The sequence below is a fragment of the Penaeus monodon genome, chromosome 38 (assembly GCF_015228065.2).
Source record: "Penaeus monodon isolate SGIC_2016 chromosome 38, NSTDA_Pmon_1, whole genome shotgun sequence".
Classification (NCBI taxonomy): Eukaryota; Metazoa; Arthropoda; class Malacostraca; order Decapoda; family Penaeidae; genus Penaeus; species Penaeus monodon.
Genome location: NC_051423.1, coordinates 3,794,946 through 3,812,526, shown reverse-complemented (window position 1 = coordinate 3,812,526; position 17,581 = coordinate 3,794,946). Strand labels below are relative to the sequence as shown.

Sequence of the window (17,581 nt, the reverse complement as noted above, 5' to 3'; positions counted from 1 at the left end):
TGGTTTGGGGTTTTATTATTTGTTTTATTGTTGGGTTTTTTTTATATGTTTTTTTTTCTTTGTTTGATAATACTAAAATTTTCGGGAAATTTAGAAATATTTATTTTTAACAATTTTATATATATTATTACACTGTTATTATTTTGTATTCTATTATTCTTATTAATTTTTATTACGAACTATTATAAACATCATGTTATTTATAATTTATTATTACATCATTGTTGTTGTTTATTTATCGTTCAGCATTATTTGCTAAGTTATCATTATTATTACTATAAATTTTTCATAATTATTATCCTATATTATCATTATTACTCATTCTTCTTGTTATATTTTATTATTTTATTTATTACCATTACTATTGTTAGCATTATCATTATTGTTTCTATTACTACTGTCATTTTTATCCTTATTTGTATAATAAAATTTATCATTATCATTAATATTATCTTTCTTATTGTTATTATTATCCTCATCATACTATTATTATTACCATTGTCAGTATCATTTCCTTATCATTATCTTTATCATTAGTAGTAGTATTAATAGTAATATTAGTAACAGCATGATTATTAACATTTGCGCAATAATTACTATCACTGCTAATGTCTTCATTAGCATTTCATGTACGACCAGAGGTTTTCATTATTTTCAAAATTTCCTTCTCATGAACATTTCTGAATTAGCCTTTCTTGGGATGCCCGGCCTTAAATTTCTGGATTAATTTTTGACTTCTGTGCATAGCTATAATCATGTTATTATTAGTAGTCTCCTGATACCATTTTTAATTTATATTTATTTGCAATACTCTTCATGTAAATTGCCTCTCTCATGTAAGTACGTTCGCGATTTATGAGATATGTAAATCTGCTCGCAAATTTATTCATATATATTCATTATACGATTACGCCCACATAAATATGTATTTATGTTTGTTTGTATATTTCCTGGAGGTTTTCATTTATTTTTCATAAGGGATTAAATCCTTTAGTAAAATACATCAGTGTAATTCGTATGATTTATTAGTAGAAAATATATTTCATATAATAATTTGAAATAAATTAGGGTAGCGGTAGCCGAAGTAGCAACTGGGTCTTCTTTTCTGTACCTTCAACCATACACGGGTCTTGGAGGGGCGTAGCCACGAGATTCACGAGACTCGAACGACTCGAACGATTCGAAAGAATCAGGATAACGAGCCTCTCCTTCGTACGAGATTTCGGGCACGAATCCAGAGTCTCCTTGCACGTTAAACCTGACGGTCTGAAGACGGCCGTCGGGAAGCTGCACGTAGTACGATCCTTGGGTGTCGTCGCCGTCGCGGGCCTCCTGGTGGCCGAAGTTGTTGCCGGAGTCGCTGTGCTGGACCGCCCAGTCGAAGTTGTAGTGGGCGGGGCCGAATTCCTCAGAGGAGAACTGAAATATTCTTATAATTAATGTTTACGTTGCGGGCTTAATATTACAATCGAAATGGTTTTCAGCAGTGAAAGAATCGTTGGTGACTCAAATAAGTCATGCATAAACCACAACTTCTAGATGTGTTAACTCACCTCAGGGGCGGAGTAGGAGTAAGGTCGCCTGTCAGCGGCGGCGACAGCCACAAGAGTCATGAGAAGGACCTGAGAAGGAAGTGGTCACTTGTTAACACACTAAAAAAGAAAAGCATATTTCTATATCTATCATGTTTCACAATGGACGTATTAGAATTATATAACTATCGCTATATTAAGCTGCTGCAGCTGTTAATGTTCTTGCAACTGCAGTAACGAAAACTTTATAAAGGTGGCAGTTACCTTTGAGTTCATGTTTGTGTGGATGCTGAACAACTTGTGTCAGATATCCAGCGCATGGCTGTACTTATACCTGAGAGTGACGTCATGCATCCGCTTCTTGCATCTTGCAGAACTTGTCATGTGCATGGAAAGTATATTGCTTCACTGAAAAGATTATTGTTTTGCATTTATTTTAACTATTACTTTTATTTATATTATTGCAGTTATATTTGTACTCTACAATTATATTTGCATCGTCAAATTATTGCAAGTTGTAAAGGGTATACTTATTTTGCATCTTTTGACTATGGTTATGGTAATCAAATATCAAATCTATTATTATGTTCTAGCGTAAATTATTCTATTAAATGGGTTTTGTTTACATTTGTTCTCTTTCGACTGTAAAGTGCATTTACGGCATTAACCGGTCACCAAAATGGTCATCAACTTTGCCACTGTCCGTGTTTACGTAAACAGTACATTACACCTACTCTTGTGTTTTCCATGTGTTATTTATTTTCTTTGTGTAGATGATATAATAGTGCTAGTGTTAAATATATGCATTATTTATAACAATTTTATAGTGCATGCGACAGCTGAAGATCGATAGGCACCAAGCCAGCTCTGCCCAGCTCTGATCTTTTTCCACTCGTGTGAACGTGATTAACGCCAGAAGATTCATGTTGGTCCTGGGTTGTGAATTTATGAAATGAAGTGCATGTATGTAAAACTTGTTATTCATTTTCCTCCAATTTAAAGGTAAATAAAATACAAGAGAATTATAAGTCCAGTTAAACGTAAAGATTCCTCTCAATTGTGATTACTTTTATTATTAAAAGTAAATATTTATCATTATTTATTATTTTAACATTTTGCTATTTTCAATTATTTTCATTACTATTATTATCATTAACAAAATAGTTTCTATTGATAACAATAATCCGTATTCTTATAACTATTACTATTACCATTATTTTTTTTTTTATTATTATCATCATCATCATCATCATCATCATCATCATCATCATCATCATCATCATCATCATCATCATCATCATCATCATCCTAATTATTATTATCATTAAAATTATTGTAGATATTATTATTGCCATTATTTCTATTATGATTATTATTTACACCAATATTATCATTCTAATAATCATTATTATTATTAACTATTATCTTTATAATTCTTACTTTCATTACTTTATCTTTTAGCATCATAGTTTCCATTGGTATTAATACTACTGTTATTGTTACCATTACTATTATCATTGTTATCATTATTCTTGTTATCGTCATTATCGTTACTATCTTTATTTCCTTATCATGATAAGGACAATAGTAACGACAATAGTGATAATAATAACTATATTTTTTTATTAATATAATTATCCTTAGACTTGTTATTAGTATTATCATTACCATTATCGTTATTATTATTATTGTTTTTGGTGGTGGTATTCCTAATATCATTGTGATCATAGTGTCGTAATGTTAAAATAATAATAATAATAATAATAATAATAATAATAATACGAATAGTAAATATCCGTAGTAATGGTAATAATGATCATAGTAATGATTAGATATACACATGTACATTATCATATATACATATACACATATGCATATACAGTGTATATATAAACATATAGCTTATATTTTATAGTTATTTTCTCATTATCCTTTTATAATCACTATCAGTATTTCGTTATTAATATTACTAGTATATTTATCATTGTTTTTATTATAATTACTGTTATTATTGTTATTATTATTGTTGTTCTGATCCTCATTATTAATATCTTTTTTCTTTTATAAATTCTTCACAATATAATAGTTTTTTTTTTTAAGAAATTGTAACAGCAGGCAACAAACAACCAAATATCTAGTTAGCTGTATATGAATGATTTATTGAAAAGTACAGGAATTACATTGTATTACACATGACGATGTGAAATAAACCGATAACCGATGTAGGCAAATGGCTCTCAATATATGCAAATCCTACCCGTACACGGATCATAGAGGGGCATAGCCACGAGATTCACGAGACACGGACGACTCGAACGACTCGAAAGAGTCAGGGTAACGAGCCTCTCCTTCGTACGAGATATCGGGCACGAATCCGGAGTCTCCTTGCACGCTGAACCTAACGGTCTGTAGGCAGCCGTCAGGAAGTTGCAAGTAATAGGACCCTTGGATGCTGTCGCCGTCGCAGGCTTCTTGGTGGCCTGGGTCGCTGTGCTGGACCGCCCAGGCGAAGTTGTAGTGGGCGGGGCCAAATTCTTCAGAGAACTGCGAGAGATTCATAAAATCGAGAAAATCTTGATGCCACTATCCACTCAGAATATATTACATACGAATATCATTTGCATTACCTGACAAAGAATATACATTTCTTTAAAATATGAATATGAAATGTGGAATTTGAATACTAGTCGATAGACCTGTCCAATACAGGAGTAATAACTCAACTTCGTAAGATGTGAAACTGCTCCCTGCTTAACTTGCATTTATATCGTGTGTACGATTTATTTTTAAAGAGTGTATCCAAAATACTATTTGTCCTCTCTACATGTTTTTTTCTGTTGATGATTAGCCATTAATCATATTGGTAACTTAAATTCAGTATGAACTTTTAAAACACAGATGAAAAACTGCCTTTACCCCACTGACCTGGGGGGGGGGGGTCGGAGTAGGAGTAAGGTCGCCTGTCAGAAGCGGCGGCAGCCACGACCATAGTGTAAATTATTCTATAAAATGAGTTTTGTTTACATTTGTTCTCTTTCGACTGTAAAGTGGATTTGCGGCATTAACCTGTCAACTACAAATAAAGTGGTCATCAACTTTGCCACTGTCCGTGTTTACATGAGAAGGACCTCAGGAAGAAGTGGCCACATGTTAACTTATTACAGGAGAAGCACGCTGTAAATCATATTCCACGTTGGCTCCTTTCATATTTCACAAATACTTCTTACTGCAATCAAATTATTATCCTATATACTATAAGCTGTGTTTAATGGTCGTCGATGCAGCTGTTACTGTTCTAACTGCAGTAACGAAAATTTTACACAGCCGGACTCCACAGTGACCCTTAAGGTGGCATTGACTTTTGAGTTCATGTTGGTTTGGATGCTGAATGACTTGTATTAGACGTGTACCCGAGTGCAGTGACGTTATGCATCCGCTTGCATCTTGCAGAACTTGTAATGCACAAAGAAAGGTTATTGCTTCATTGGAAAGATTATGATCGTTTTACATTCGTTTGCTATAATTAATAGTCTTTTAATTGACTTTATCTTAGTTATAGTGTTTGTATGGAGTTGTAATGTTTGCTTTGTCGTTAAGTCGTTACAAATCGTAAAGGGCTTACGTAAATTGCATGAGAATGTTTTGATTGTGTTCATGAAAATTAAATGTCAGATAATGGTATTATTTCAGTTATATATATATATATATATATATATATATATATATATATATATATATATATATATATATATATATATACATATATATATATTTTTTTTTTTTTTATATAAAATGGGATTTGTTTACATTCGTTCTCATTCGCTTGTAAAGCGCCTGGTCATTATACCATAAACTGTCACCATTAATCTAGGGAGTCACTTTGCCACAGACACTGCTTGCATGAGTAGTACATTAAACCTCCACGTGAATTTTCTACTTATGTTATTTTTACCTTAACCATTTTTAATATTATTTACAGTGTGTAGATGATATAATCAAGCCATGAATTGTCTGGTACCCTTTTTATAGTGCATGTGGCAGCCGGGGTCAAGTAACCACTAAAACAAAAGTCATCGCATTTTATCCTTATAATTATGATTGTCACTTGTGGTTATTATCTTTTATGCTAATATCCTCATTATCATTAATGAGAGCAGTGTCTTTGCTCGACTAATTTATTTTTTTTACAATTAGTACTTGAATAAGCTCCCTTTCTGTTACAAATCTTTCTACGGCTATTTTGTTATGCATTCAGCAAAATTAACAAAATAGGAGACACATGTGAACTGATATTAGGCCTGGCCTCTTGCACTTCGTTTTTTCATGATGATCCATGCGTTTTTTATGGGGCTCAGATGAGGGGAGTTTCTGGTGGTTAAGGGCGTTATCACGTATAAAATAATCTTGCTCATTAATTCCCAAAAGTACTGGCATATATATATATATATATATATATATATATATATATATATATATATATATATATATATATTTAGCGCGTTAACGTAATCACTTCCGCTCGTAACATTTTTAGTAGAATATATAGACCTCGCCTGCTCTTATTCCCAATGAAAATCCAAACCATTGGTCTTGACTTTGTATTGCAGATTGCAGCGCAACGCGGAGTCGGATCTGGAAAGCTCCCCTCACCAGCCTGGAAGTGCTTTCATCACTCAACATAACTTTCTTCCAATCGGCTAATATCTAGTGTCCGTGCTTTTCTCTCTCCCATAGCTTTAGTAAATAGAAGCTTCACAATTATGCGCCAAGTCGGTAAACAGAGGTCTTTCTGAAGGCAGTGGGGAGTTCTGAATGCTTGTTCTTATGCGTGGATGTTGTTAAAATGGATTCAGACATCACCTTAGGCTTGAGCATCGAGTATGTCTTTGACAAAGTCTTTCTTGGTGCTCCAAAACTATGTGTCCTCTGTCGTCATATCTTCGTGTCTGCATAAGATATGTACGTCTCCTCGGAAATTTATATACATTATACATTACACCCACATAACTATATATATTCTTTGGATATCATTTATTTTTTATAAGGAATTGTACCCTTTAGTATCATACAACAATATGATTCGCATGATTTATTAGTACAAAATATATTTAATATAGGGATGTAACATAAGTTATAGTAGTGGTAGCCGAAGTAGCAAAAGGGTCTTCTCTTCTATACCTTTAACCATACACGGGTCTTGGAGGGGCGTAGCCACGAGATTCACGAGACTCGAACGACTCGAAGGAGTCAGGATAACGAGCCTCTCCTTCGTACGAGATTTCGGGTACGAATCCAGAGTCTCCTTGCACGTTAAACCTGACGGTCTGAAGACGGCCGTCGGGAAGCTGCACGTAGTACGATCCTTGGGTGTCGTCGCCGTCGCGGGCCTCCTGGTGGCCGAAGTTGTTGCCGGAGTCGCTGTGTTGGACCGCCCAGTCGAAGTTGTAATGGGCGGGGCCGAATTCCTCAGAGGAGAACTGAAAAATAAAACATACTTTTGTCAATCTTTGCATTGCTTTTCTGTTTCAGAAAATATACATATTTTAAAATTATTATAACTAATCGAAGGACTTTCAGTACAAGAGTAATGACTTCTGCCTAACTGCCTTCTGCCTAACTTGTATTCATATACGGTGTATGATTTAGTTTTAAAGACTGGATGCAAAATGTTATTTGGTCTGTACATTTTCCATTTGTAATAGAAATAATAAGATACAACTGGTACCTTAACTTAGGATAAACTTTTAATACAAAGATGAAAGACTCCCCCCCCACACACACACACTGACCTCAGGGGCGGAGTAGGAGTAAGGTCGCCTGTCAGCGGCGGCGACAGCCACGACTGCCATGAGAAGGAGCTGAGAAGAAATGGTTAATTATTACTGGAGAAGAGAAATCCGGTAAAGCATTTTCCATGTATTCATATTTCGCAATATATATATATATATATATATATATATATATATATATATATATATATATTATTGAAATCAAATTAAAATATCTATTATGATGAGCTATTGGTTTATGGTCGTTGCTGCTCGTTGCTGCATGTTATTGTTTTGACTGCAGCAACGAAAACTTTATGCAACTTGATTCCGCAGAAACCCTCAAGGTGGCAGTTACCTTCGAGTTCATGTTGGTGTGGACGCTGAGTAACTTGTGTCAGAGATCCAGCGAATAAACGTATTTATACCCGCTTGTGCAGTGACGTCATGTACCCGTTTCTTGTATGTTACAGAACTTGTCATGCGCATGAAAGTCTCTTACCTCATTGGAAAGATTTGTTTTATTTTTGTTTATTATGATTATTATTTATGTCCTTGCCATTACTGTTGTAATAATCAGGGTAAATAGCTGTAATGAATATTACTTTTACTGTTAAATTATTTTAAATGTCATTACTTTTATTGTCGTTAAGAGTGTTGGCTTTGTTGCTGTTCAGACTAATTTCATTTTTGTTCATGTATCAATACTACATTGTTATCTTTGAACTTTTATTACTTTTTCTATACTTTTCTTTTTATCACAAGGATTGTCACTGTTGAGGTTATCAATTTTAGTAATAATGTCATCATTAAAGTAATTCTCATCATTGAGGATATAGTTCTTATTGCCATGATTTTCATTAATATTTTAATCATTCGATCGTTATCACCATTACTGTTATTCTTATTAATACTATCGTTATCACTATTATATTTGTTGCTGTTCATCATTAATGTCATACTCTTTAACAATATCACCATAGTTATTGTTATCATTATCATTAATATAATTATCATGATTATTATCATCAATATAATAATTGTAATAATCAATATAATTGTCATCATTATTATCGTTATTACCAATATGATTTTTTCTAGCTTTATTGTTATCATAACTGTTATTGTTATAATCATTATTTTTTATTTTCATATTTACTATTTACTTTATTTTTTTCATGTTTACTATCATAATTGGTATTATTGCTGTTCTATCATTATTAATAATATGAACATTATTACTATTATCGTTATCATTATTGTAATGATTATCATCATTATTTTTTATCAATATCATTATTGTCATTAGTATTGCTATCATCATTATTATTATCTTAATTATTTTTTTTTTGTTATTGTTATTATTATTATTATTATTATTATTATTATTATTATTATTATTATTATTATTATTATTGTTGTTGTTATTACTACTACGACTACTAATGCCAAGAATATTTTCATCGTCATTGTTATATTACTGTCATCATTTTCAGTATTATTATAACCATTTTTATCGACTGTATATAATGAAGGCAATAATGATGAAAGTATGTCACGATAACTAGAGATAGAGATGATAGTGATAAAAATGGTAATGATTTCATACAAATGATAGGGATTTCAGTAATAATGATATTAATAATAATGATAATGATAATAATAATAACAATGATAACGATCATCATTATCATTATTAGTATTATTAGTACTATTATCTTTATTATTATCATTATAAGGATAATTCCAGCAATAAGAAAATATTAACAAGGATGATGAAAGTGATATAGTTTCTAATAATTCCAGTGATAACAATAACAAATATAACAATAATGATAATACTTCTATTAATCATAATCATAACTATAATGTTAATATAAGAATGACAATAATGACCAGAATAATAATTATAATTATAATAATAGTAATAGCAAGTACTATTGCTAATAATAATTATAAAAAGGATAGCAATAATAACGAGAACAATAATAATACAATAATAATTATTATTATTTGGAAATGATGATGTTAATAATAATGATGGTGATTATATTAATAATGATAACGATAATAATAACAGCATTAACAATAATAATAAAGATAATAATAAAATTGAATAAAAATATATCAATAATGAATGTGGTAATAAGTAACAGTAGTGATAACAATAATTAAGATATAATAATAACACCACAATAATAATCATAGTGATAATGATAATAATTTTAATATGAACATTACTATCAATATCAATGTTAATAACACTAATAAGGATAATTATTGTGATATAGTGATAATAGCAAAGGCAACAGCAATGCATCAATAATGATAATGACAATGATATATATAATCTAACAGAAATAATGTATTATATAATGTATGAAAGATATGTTTTCGTTGTGTTTTTATTTCAAGTTATATTATTATTATTATTATTATTATAACCATTATCAATATTGTCATTATCATTAATAATGATAATGACAGGTACTACTATCACTGGTAATCCACCGGAAATTAAATTGTCATTAGTATATGTATAAAAAGTAGTATCATTGCGTTTCTTATTATCAATATCCTTATCATAATCGTATGTCATTAATATCATTGACATTATCATTATAATTATTATTACCAATAATATCAAGTAATTTTCATGATCGTTATCTTATCATCATTACTAGCATAAACATTAATTTTATCAGTAATTATATATATATATATATATATATATATTATATATATTCTTATACCAATGGTTAACATACTATTATTATAATCATGATTTTTTTTTTATTATCACATTAATATTTATATTATCATTATTACTGTTCTTATCATTATAATTTGTTTCAATGTCAGTGTTAATAACCGTATTTTCATCACAACTATTATTGTTCATACTAATTCATTATATTATCATTATCATTTTTTTATTATTATGCTATGATGGTGATAATCATTATTACTATCATTTTTATTATTAGTAGTAGCAGTATTAGTACTACTCTCATCTTAAGTTTACTGTTATCATAGTCCTTTTTCAAAAATGCATTTTCACGTTATAATGAATCATAAAAGGTGATATTATATATCAGTTAGTTTTAAATGCTTGATTTATTTAAAATCAAAGATAACATAGTATATTGCACATGATATAAAATAAATAATGTGAGGAAGTGACAGTGACCGATATAGCAAATGGTTCTCAATCTAACCATACACGGGTCTTGGAGGGGCGTAGCCACGAGATTCACGAGATTCGAATGACTCGAACGATTCGAAGGACTCGAAGGAGTCAGGATAACGAGCCTGTCCTTCGTACGAGATTTCGGGCACAAATCCGGAGTCTCCTTGCACGCTGAATCTGACAGTCTGCAGGCGGCCGTCGGGAAGCTGCACGAAGTACGATCCTTGGGTGTCGTCGCCGTCGCGGGCCTCCTGGTGGCCGAAGTTGTTTCCGGAGTCGCTGTGCTGCACAGCCCAGTCGAAGTTGTAGTGGGCGGGGCCGAATTCCTCAGAGGAGAACTGAAAAATAAAACAATCATTTGTCATTGCTTTTCTGTTGTTGAAAATATATACATTTTTAAATATGAATATGGAATAAGTAACACTAATTAAGGGACCTTTCATTACAAGAGTAATTACATCTTTGTAAGATCTGGAACTACCCTCAGCTTAACTTGTATTCATATACGGTGCATGATTTAGTTTTAAAGGCTGGATGCAAAATCCTATTTGGCCTATGTACAATTTTTATCTGTAATGGTACTTTAACTTCAATGATGAAACTGACCTCGGGGGCGGAGTAGGAGTAAGGTCGCCTGTCAGCGGAAGCGACAGCCATGACTGCCATGAGAAGAAGGACCTGAGGAGAGGCTACTTATTATTGGAGAAGAACTCTGTAAACCACATTCCACGTAGGCCCCTTTCATACTTCACAATATATATTATTCGAGTCACATCAATATATTATAATAAGTTATTCTGTTGCCGTTATTGTTCTAACTGCAGCAACGAAAACTTTATACAACCTGATTCCACAGAAACGCTCAGAGTGGGAGTTACCTTTGAGTTCATGTTGGTGTGGATGCTGAGTAACTTGTGTCAAAGATCCAGCGAATAAGCGTACTTATACCTGCTTGTGTAGTGACGTCATGCTCCGCTTCTTATATGTTACAGAACTTGTCATGCGCATGAAAGTCTCTTACCTCACTAGAAAGATTATCTTGTTTTGAATTTGTACATTTCAATTCTTACTCGTGTTATTACCATTGCTGTTGTAAGAATCATGGTAAATAGCTGTAATAATTACATTAATGTCAAATTATTACAAAAGCTATTACTTTTGCTATCATTATTCACAGTGTTGGCTTTGTTGCTTTCAGACTAATTTCATTTTTGTTGCTATCATCATAGCCATTGCTATCATTCTCTCCATTACGAATATAGTTCTTATTATCTTGATTTTCATTGTCATCATTATCATTCGGTCATTATTATCACCATTATGTTATTCCTATTATCACTATCGTTATCATTATTATAATTGTTGTTTATCATCATTATCTTTATCAATATCAGTATCATTATTATCATGATAATTGATACAATCTTTATTATAACAATTATAATAGTTGATATAATCCTCATCACTACTTTTATCCATAGAACCATATTATTATCATTACTATTATTATAACTATAATATTATTATTACTATCATTACAACTACAGCATTATTATTACTATCACTATAACTATAGTATTATCATTACTATCATTATAATCATAATTTCTTCATCATTATTATCATTATTGTTATTATTGTTAATCCTGTTATCAATTATTGTTGATATTATTATCATCGTCATTACGTTTGTTATTATTATCGTTATCATTATCAGTATTATTATTATCATCATTATTATTATCATTATTGTCATTATCATTATTATTAGTTCGACTGTTATTATTATTAGCATTATTTTTATCACTAATAATAATAATAACAATAATGATAATGATAATAATAATAATAATAATAATAATAATAATAATAATAATAATAATAATAATAATAATAATAATAATAATAACAATAATAATAACAACAATAATAATAACAGCAAAATCACTAATAATGACAATGATAACAATAATAATAGCAATGAATATAAAAATAACTTTAAAAATAATGAAAATTACAATAATAATATTAATATTGAATATTTATTAGTAACTGACAGTAGTGGTAACAATAATGAAGTTATAATAATAACAACAATATTATATCAATTATATGAATAATGATGATAATATTAATTTTAATATTAATATCAATGTACACACAATCAAATTATTGTATTAGTGATAGTAGCAACCGCTACAACAATACTTAAATTGATAATGATGATAATAAAGATAATAGTAATAATAATAATATAATAATGCCAGTAATAATAATGTGATAATATTGATGATAATGAAAATCATAATTATTATTATTATTATTAATTTTATTGTTGTTGGTTCTGTCGTTATGATTATCATCATGATAATTATTACTACTGTTGTCATTATCATTATCAAAACAATGATAATGACAGCAGCTATTATTGCTATTCCACCGGAAGTTAGATTGTCATTAGTATTAGTCGTATTATTAGTAGTATAATTGCCATTTTTATTATCAATAACTTAACATAACTGTCTTTCTCATTAAAATTACCGACATTGGTATCATAATTATTACCAATACTATCAGTGTTATTATTCTTATGATCATTATCTTAATATTAGCAAGAACATTATCACTAGTGTTATCATTAACATTGACGTTAATATCATTAATATTCATATTGTTATATCATTACGATTAATATTTTATCACTTTCATAATGACAACAATATCAATATTTATTATATCATTATTATTTATTTATTGTAGATGTTGCTATGATTATTATCATTATTATTATTACTGTTATAATTATGACCATTTTTATTAGCAGTAGTATTAATGAAAGTATTTTCTTCATAACTATCATTGTCCATATTAACATTACTATTATTACTATTACTACTTTTATCAATATCATCGTTTACCATTATTATTTTTATTATAATTATCATGATAATTGTCATTATCATAATTACTATCAATATTGTTTGTGGTAGTAGTAGCAGCATTTTTATTACTAAATTCATTTTACTATTATTGATATCATTACACTCCATTTGCGTAAATGCATTTTCACAGCGACATGAATCATAGCAGGTAAAATAACATATCATCTAGCTTCGTATGCTTGATTTATTAAAAATCAAAGGTAACATAGAAAACTGCACACCATGTAAAATAAATTATCTGAGGAAATGATAGTGACCGATATAGCAAATGGTTCTCAATCTTTAGCAAATTCTAACCATACACGGGTCTTGGAGGGGCGTAACCTCGAGATTCACGAGACTCGAACGACTCGAACGACTCGAACGACTCGAAGGAATCAGGATAACGAGCCTGTCCTTCGTACGAAATTTCGGGTACGAATCCAGAGTCTCCTTGCACGCTGAACCTGACGGTCTGCAGGCGGCCGTCGGGAAGCTGCACGAAGTACGATCCTTGGGTGTCGTCGCCGTCGCGGGCCTCCTGGTGGCCGAAGTTATTGCCGGAGTCGCTGTGCTGGACTGCCCAGTCGAAGTTGTAGTGGGCGGGGCCGAATTCCTCAGAGGAAAACTGAAAAATAAAATGTATCACTCTTTACTTTGTCTTTCTATTGAAGAAAATATACATGTTTTTTTTTTATCGGATTAATATGGAATATGGAACGTTATCATTATAATCGAAGGACTTTTTAGTACATGAGTAATGACTCATCTTCGTAAGATCTGGAACTGCTCTCTGCTTAACTTGCATTCATACATAGAGTATGATTTAGCTTTAAAGGCCTATGTACAATTCCCTTTTGTAATGGAAATAATAAAATAAAATATAGTTGGTACTTTAATTTCAGGATGAACTTTTAATACTAAGATGAAAGACTTCCTTTCCCAAAACTGACATCAGGGGCGGAGTAGGAGTAAGGACGCCTGTCAGCGGCGGCGACAGCCATGACAGTCACGAGAAGAAGAACCTGAGGAGGAATGGTTGCTCATTACTGGTTCCACATAGGCTTTCACATATTCACTATTATAAAAAGTTACTGTTTTATAGTCGTTGCTGCATGTTACTGTATTAACTGCAGTAACGAAAACTTTATACAACCTGACTCCACAGAAACCCTCAAGGTGGCAGTTACCTTCGAGTTCATGTTGGTGTGGACGCTGAGTAACTTGTGTCAGAGATCCAGCGAATAAACGTATTTATACCCGCTTGTGCAATGACGTCATGCACCCGCTTCTTGTATGTTACAGAACATGTCATGCGCATGAAAGTCTATTACCTCATTGGAAAGATTTGTTTTACATTTATTTAATTATTATTCACGTTATTGCCATTATTGTTGTAAGAATTAGAGTAAATAGCTGTAATGAATATTACTTTTATGGTTATTACTTTTATTGTCATTACTCTCAGTTTTGACTTTGTTGCTGTTCAGACTGATTTCATTTTTGTGCATGTATCATCACTGCCGTTATCATAATGGACTCTGATTGTTTTATTACTGTGTCTCTATAGCTGCCATTCATATCACTCTGATTGTCAGTATTGAATCTATTAATTTTATTAATAGTTTTATCATTATAATCATTCTCATCATAAAGGATATTGTTATTATCATGACTTGCATTATTAATCAACCATTATTATTGCAATTATTGTTATTCTTATTATCCCCATCGCTATCACTATTTCTAAAATCATTGTTCATCGTTATCACTATCGTTATCGTTTCCGTTATAATCATCATCATGATTATTAATTACATTATTTTTATAGCAATTGCAATAACCAATATAATTATCATCTTTTTATTTTTATTATTATCATTATTATTATTATTATTATTATTATTATTATTATGACTGCTGTTATTATATTTTCATTTTCATTCTTATTTATTTTCATGTTATTATCATTATTGTTATTATTGTTGTTGTTAATGTTATCACTACTATTATCATTATTATTTAGTTAATTAAATATTTCGATACAATGAAGATAATATATATAATATTTTCATATCATGAATGTTATATATGACAATATAATGATAAATTAATGATCTAATTAAATAGTAATATATAAAATATATAATCACATAATAATGTATCATTATTATGATACTATATTATATATTATCCATTAAATATATTTTATATATAATGCTAAAATAATACATTTAATAATAATTCTAAGTATTAACATAATGTATAACAATAATATACTTACCAATGATAATATATCACAACTATGAAATATATTCATAATGAAAAGAATAATGACAAGAATAATAATTACAATTATAATAATAGTAATAGGAAATAATAATAATAGTGATAAAAACAATAATAACAATAACATGATAATAAATAGATACACAATATTAAGATGATGTAATAAAAATGAATACAGACATAGATAATATAAAATATAATAATAAAAAATATAACAATAATTAATACAATATACATACGTAATAATAACAACTATGAAAGGATAATGACAGATAATGAATAATGACAGAATATAGGATAATATGTAATAGTAATAATAGTGAACAAGAATAACACAATCATAATAAGTAACATAATGATAATGATATATAAATAATGATAATCATGTATAGTAATAATATAACATGATAAAATAATGATAATAGATAATAATTAATAATAATAATAATAATAATAATAATAATAATAATAATAATAATAATGATAATAATAATGATAATGATAATGATAATGATAATAATAATAATGATACTACTACTAATAATAATAATAATAATAAATAGAAATGTCAGTTATAATATGATGATGGTAATTTTAATGATAATTTATGATGGTGAAAAGGACAATAATTATAATTTTTGGTATTGTTATGATAATCATCACGGTTATTATTACTATTGTTGTCAATAATATTATTATTATCAAAACTATGTTAATAACAGCAACTACTATTCCATCGGAAGATTATCATTAATATTACTTTTATTAGAAGTATTACCATTCCATGCATATTATTAATATCCTTATCATAATTGTCTCTGTCTTTACTATTTTTGATATTGTTATTAAAATTATAAATAGTATTACCAATTTTATTTGTTAATATCATCATGATCATCATTAACTTATTATTACTATTAGCATTATCCTCAATAGTGTTAGCATTATGATTGATGTTAACATTATTCATATTCTTATTTCATCATGATTAATATTCTATCTTTATTATCATTAGCATTATTTTTATTATCATTATCGTAATAATTATATCAAAATTTATTATATTTGTTATTATTATTGTTGTTGCTTTAATTATTATCATTGTCATTATCATTTGTATTAGTTTTAATAACGTATTTCTATCATTGTCCACTTATTTATTTCGTTTATTTTTTTTTACCATTATTGTTATTAATACTATTATAATCAGAACAGGTAACATTATTTATAAGTAAGCTTTATATGCTCGATTTATTCAAAATCAAAGATAACATAGTATATTGCACATGATATAAAATAAATTATGTGAGGAAATGGCGGTGACCGATATAGCAACTGGTTCTCAATCTAACCATACACGGGTCTTGGAGGGGCGTAGCCGCGAGATTCACGAGACTCGAACGACTCGAACGATTCGAAGGAGTCAGGATAACGAGCTTCTCCTTCGTACGAGATTTCGGGCACAAATCCGGAGTCTCCTTGCACGTTAAACCTGACGGTCTGAAGACGGCCGTCGGGAAGCTGCACGAAGTACGATCCTTGGGTGTCGTCGCCGTCGCGGGCCTCCTGGTGGCCGAAGTTATTGCCGGAGTCGCTGTGCTGGACTGCCCACTCGAAGTTGTAGTGGGCGGGGCCGAATTCCTCGGAAGAAAACTGAAAAGTAAAATGTATATGATTATATCACTATTTGCAATACTTACCTTAATCTGAATTGGATCATTTACGATCTTATTACGTCTGCGGAGGAACTCGACACATCACATTTTATTCCATTTTTATTCCATGACAATCGCTCAATTCATCCCGTGTTTATGTTCTCTTCTTAAACCTGAGTAATGACTTGAATATTACAAAAAATACCACAATCTGAAATCTTCCTTT

The 17,581-nt window shown here is 30.0% G+C and overlaps 6 protein-coding genes across 7 annotated transcripts in view; all 6 read right to left on the bottom strand.

The window, feature by feature from the left end:
* Window positions 1-1,007: 1,007 nt before the first annotated feature.
* On the bottom strand, window positions 1,008-1,844 carry LOC119596436 (pro-resilin-like). Its single transcript, XM_037945679.1, has 3 exons — window positions 1,797-1,844; window positions 1,554-1,622; window positions 1,008-1,419 (listed from the first exon to the last, which is right to left on the bottom strand). Exons 1-3 carry the CDS (start codon window positions 1,806-1,808, stop codon window positions 1,114-1,116), a joined length of 387 nt encoding a protein of 128 aa, XP_037801607.1. The 5' UTR covers window positions 1,809-1,844; the 3' UTR covers window positions 1,008-1,113.
* A 1,956-nt stretch (window positions 1,845-3,800) lies between these two features.
* LOC119596646 (cuticle protein 21-like) lies at window positions 3,801-4,521 on the bottom strand. Its single transcript, XM_037945982.1, has 2 exons — window positions 4,470-4,521; window positions 3,801-4,081 (listed from the first exon to the last, which is right to left on the bottom strand). The coding sequence occupies exons 1-2, from the start codon at window positions 4,519-4,521 to the stop codon at window positions 3,801-3,803; spliced, it is 333 nt and encodes a 110-aa protein (XP_037801910.1).
* A 2,000-nt stretch (window positions 4,522-6,521) lies between these two features.
* On the bottom strand, window positions 6,522-7,690 carry LOC119596440 (pro-resilin-like). The gene is made up of 3 exons (XM_037945684.1): window positions 7,659-7,690; window positions 7,322-7,390; window positions 6,522-7,009 (listed from the first exon to the last, which is right to left on the bottom strand). Exons 1-3 carry the CDS (start codon window positions 7,668-7,670, stop codon window positions 6,713-6,715), a joined length of 378 nt encoding a protein of 125 aa, XP_037801612.1. The 5' UTR covers window positions 7,671-7,690; the 3' UTR covers window positions 6,522-6,712.
* Window positions 7,691-10,382: 2,692 nt separating this feature from the next.
* LOC119596432 (pro-resilin-like) overlaps window positions 10,383-17,581 on the bottom strand; it is a 47,072-nt gene continuing 39,873 nt past the window's right edge. Inside the window, exons 1-3 of one of the 2 annotated variants that reach the window (XM_037945674.1) lie at window positions 11,369-11,429; window positions 11,097-11,168; window positions 10,514-10,828 (exon numbers count right to left, since the gene is read on the bottom strand). In XM_037945674.1, the coding sequence (XP_037801602.1) occupies window positions 10,514-10,828; window positions 11,097-11,168; window positions 11,369-11,380 (399 nt within the window). In that variant the 5' untranslated portion in view covers window positions 11,381-11,429. Of the gene's footprint in view, window positions 10,829-11,096; window positions 11,169-11,368; window positions 11,430-17,581 lie in introns of those variants that run through there. The other variant, XM_037945672.1, reaches the window with a different exon arrangement.
* LOC119596433 (pro-resilin-like) lies at window positions 13,599-14,636 on the bottom strand. Its single transcript, XM_037945675.1, has 3 exons — window positions 14,602-14,636; window positions 14,365-14,436; window positions 13,599-14,039 (listed from the first exon to the last, which is right to left on the bottom strand). Exons 1-3 carry the CDS (start codon window positions 14,611-14,613, stop codon window positions 13,725-13,727), a joined length of 399 nt encoding a protein of 132 aa, XP_037801603.1. The 5' UTR covers window positions 14,614-14,636; the 3' UTR covers window positions 13,599-13,724.
* The window catches only part of LOC119596435 (pro-resilin-like), a 1,027-nt gene continuing 380 nt past the window's right edge, over window positions 16,935-17,581 (bottom strand). Inside the window, exon 3 of the mRNA XM_037945678.1 lies at window positions 16,935-17,353. Coding sequence (XP_037801606.1) covers window positions 17,048-17,353 — 306 coding nt within the window. The 3' untranslated portion in view covers window positions 16,935-17,047. The remainder of the gene's footprint in view (window positions 17,354-17,581) is intronic.

Bases quoted from the DNA above. Each gene is read 5' to 3' on its own strand.
- LOC119596436 (XM_037945679.1), bottom strand. The intron at 1,420-1,553 runs GTGAGTTAACAC...AGAATATTTCAG, and splicing joins ACTCCTACTCCGCCCCTGAG to TTCTCCTCTGAGGAATTCGG.
- LOC119596646 (XM_037945982.1), bottom strand. From the start codon at position 4,521: ATGGTCGTGGCTGCCGCCGCTTCTGACAGGCGACCTTACTCCTACTCC. The intron at 4,082-4,469 runs CCCCCCCCCCAG...TTATGAATCTCT, and splicing joins ACCTTACTCCTACTCCGACC to CGCAGTTCTCTGAAGAATTT.
- LOC119596440 (XM_037945684.1), bottom strand. The intron at 7,010-7,321 runs GTCAGTGTGTGT...TTTATTTTTCAG, and splicing joins ACTCCTACTCCGCCCCTGAG to TTCTCCTCTGAGGAATTCGG.
- LOC119596433 (XM_037945675.1), bottom strand. The intron at 14,040-14,364 runs GTCAGTTTTGGG...TTTATTTTTCAG, and splicing joins ACTCCTACTCCGCCCCTGAT to TTTTCCTCTGAGGAATTCGG.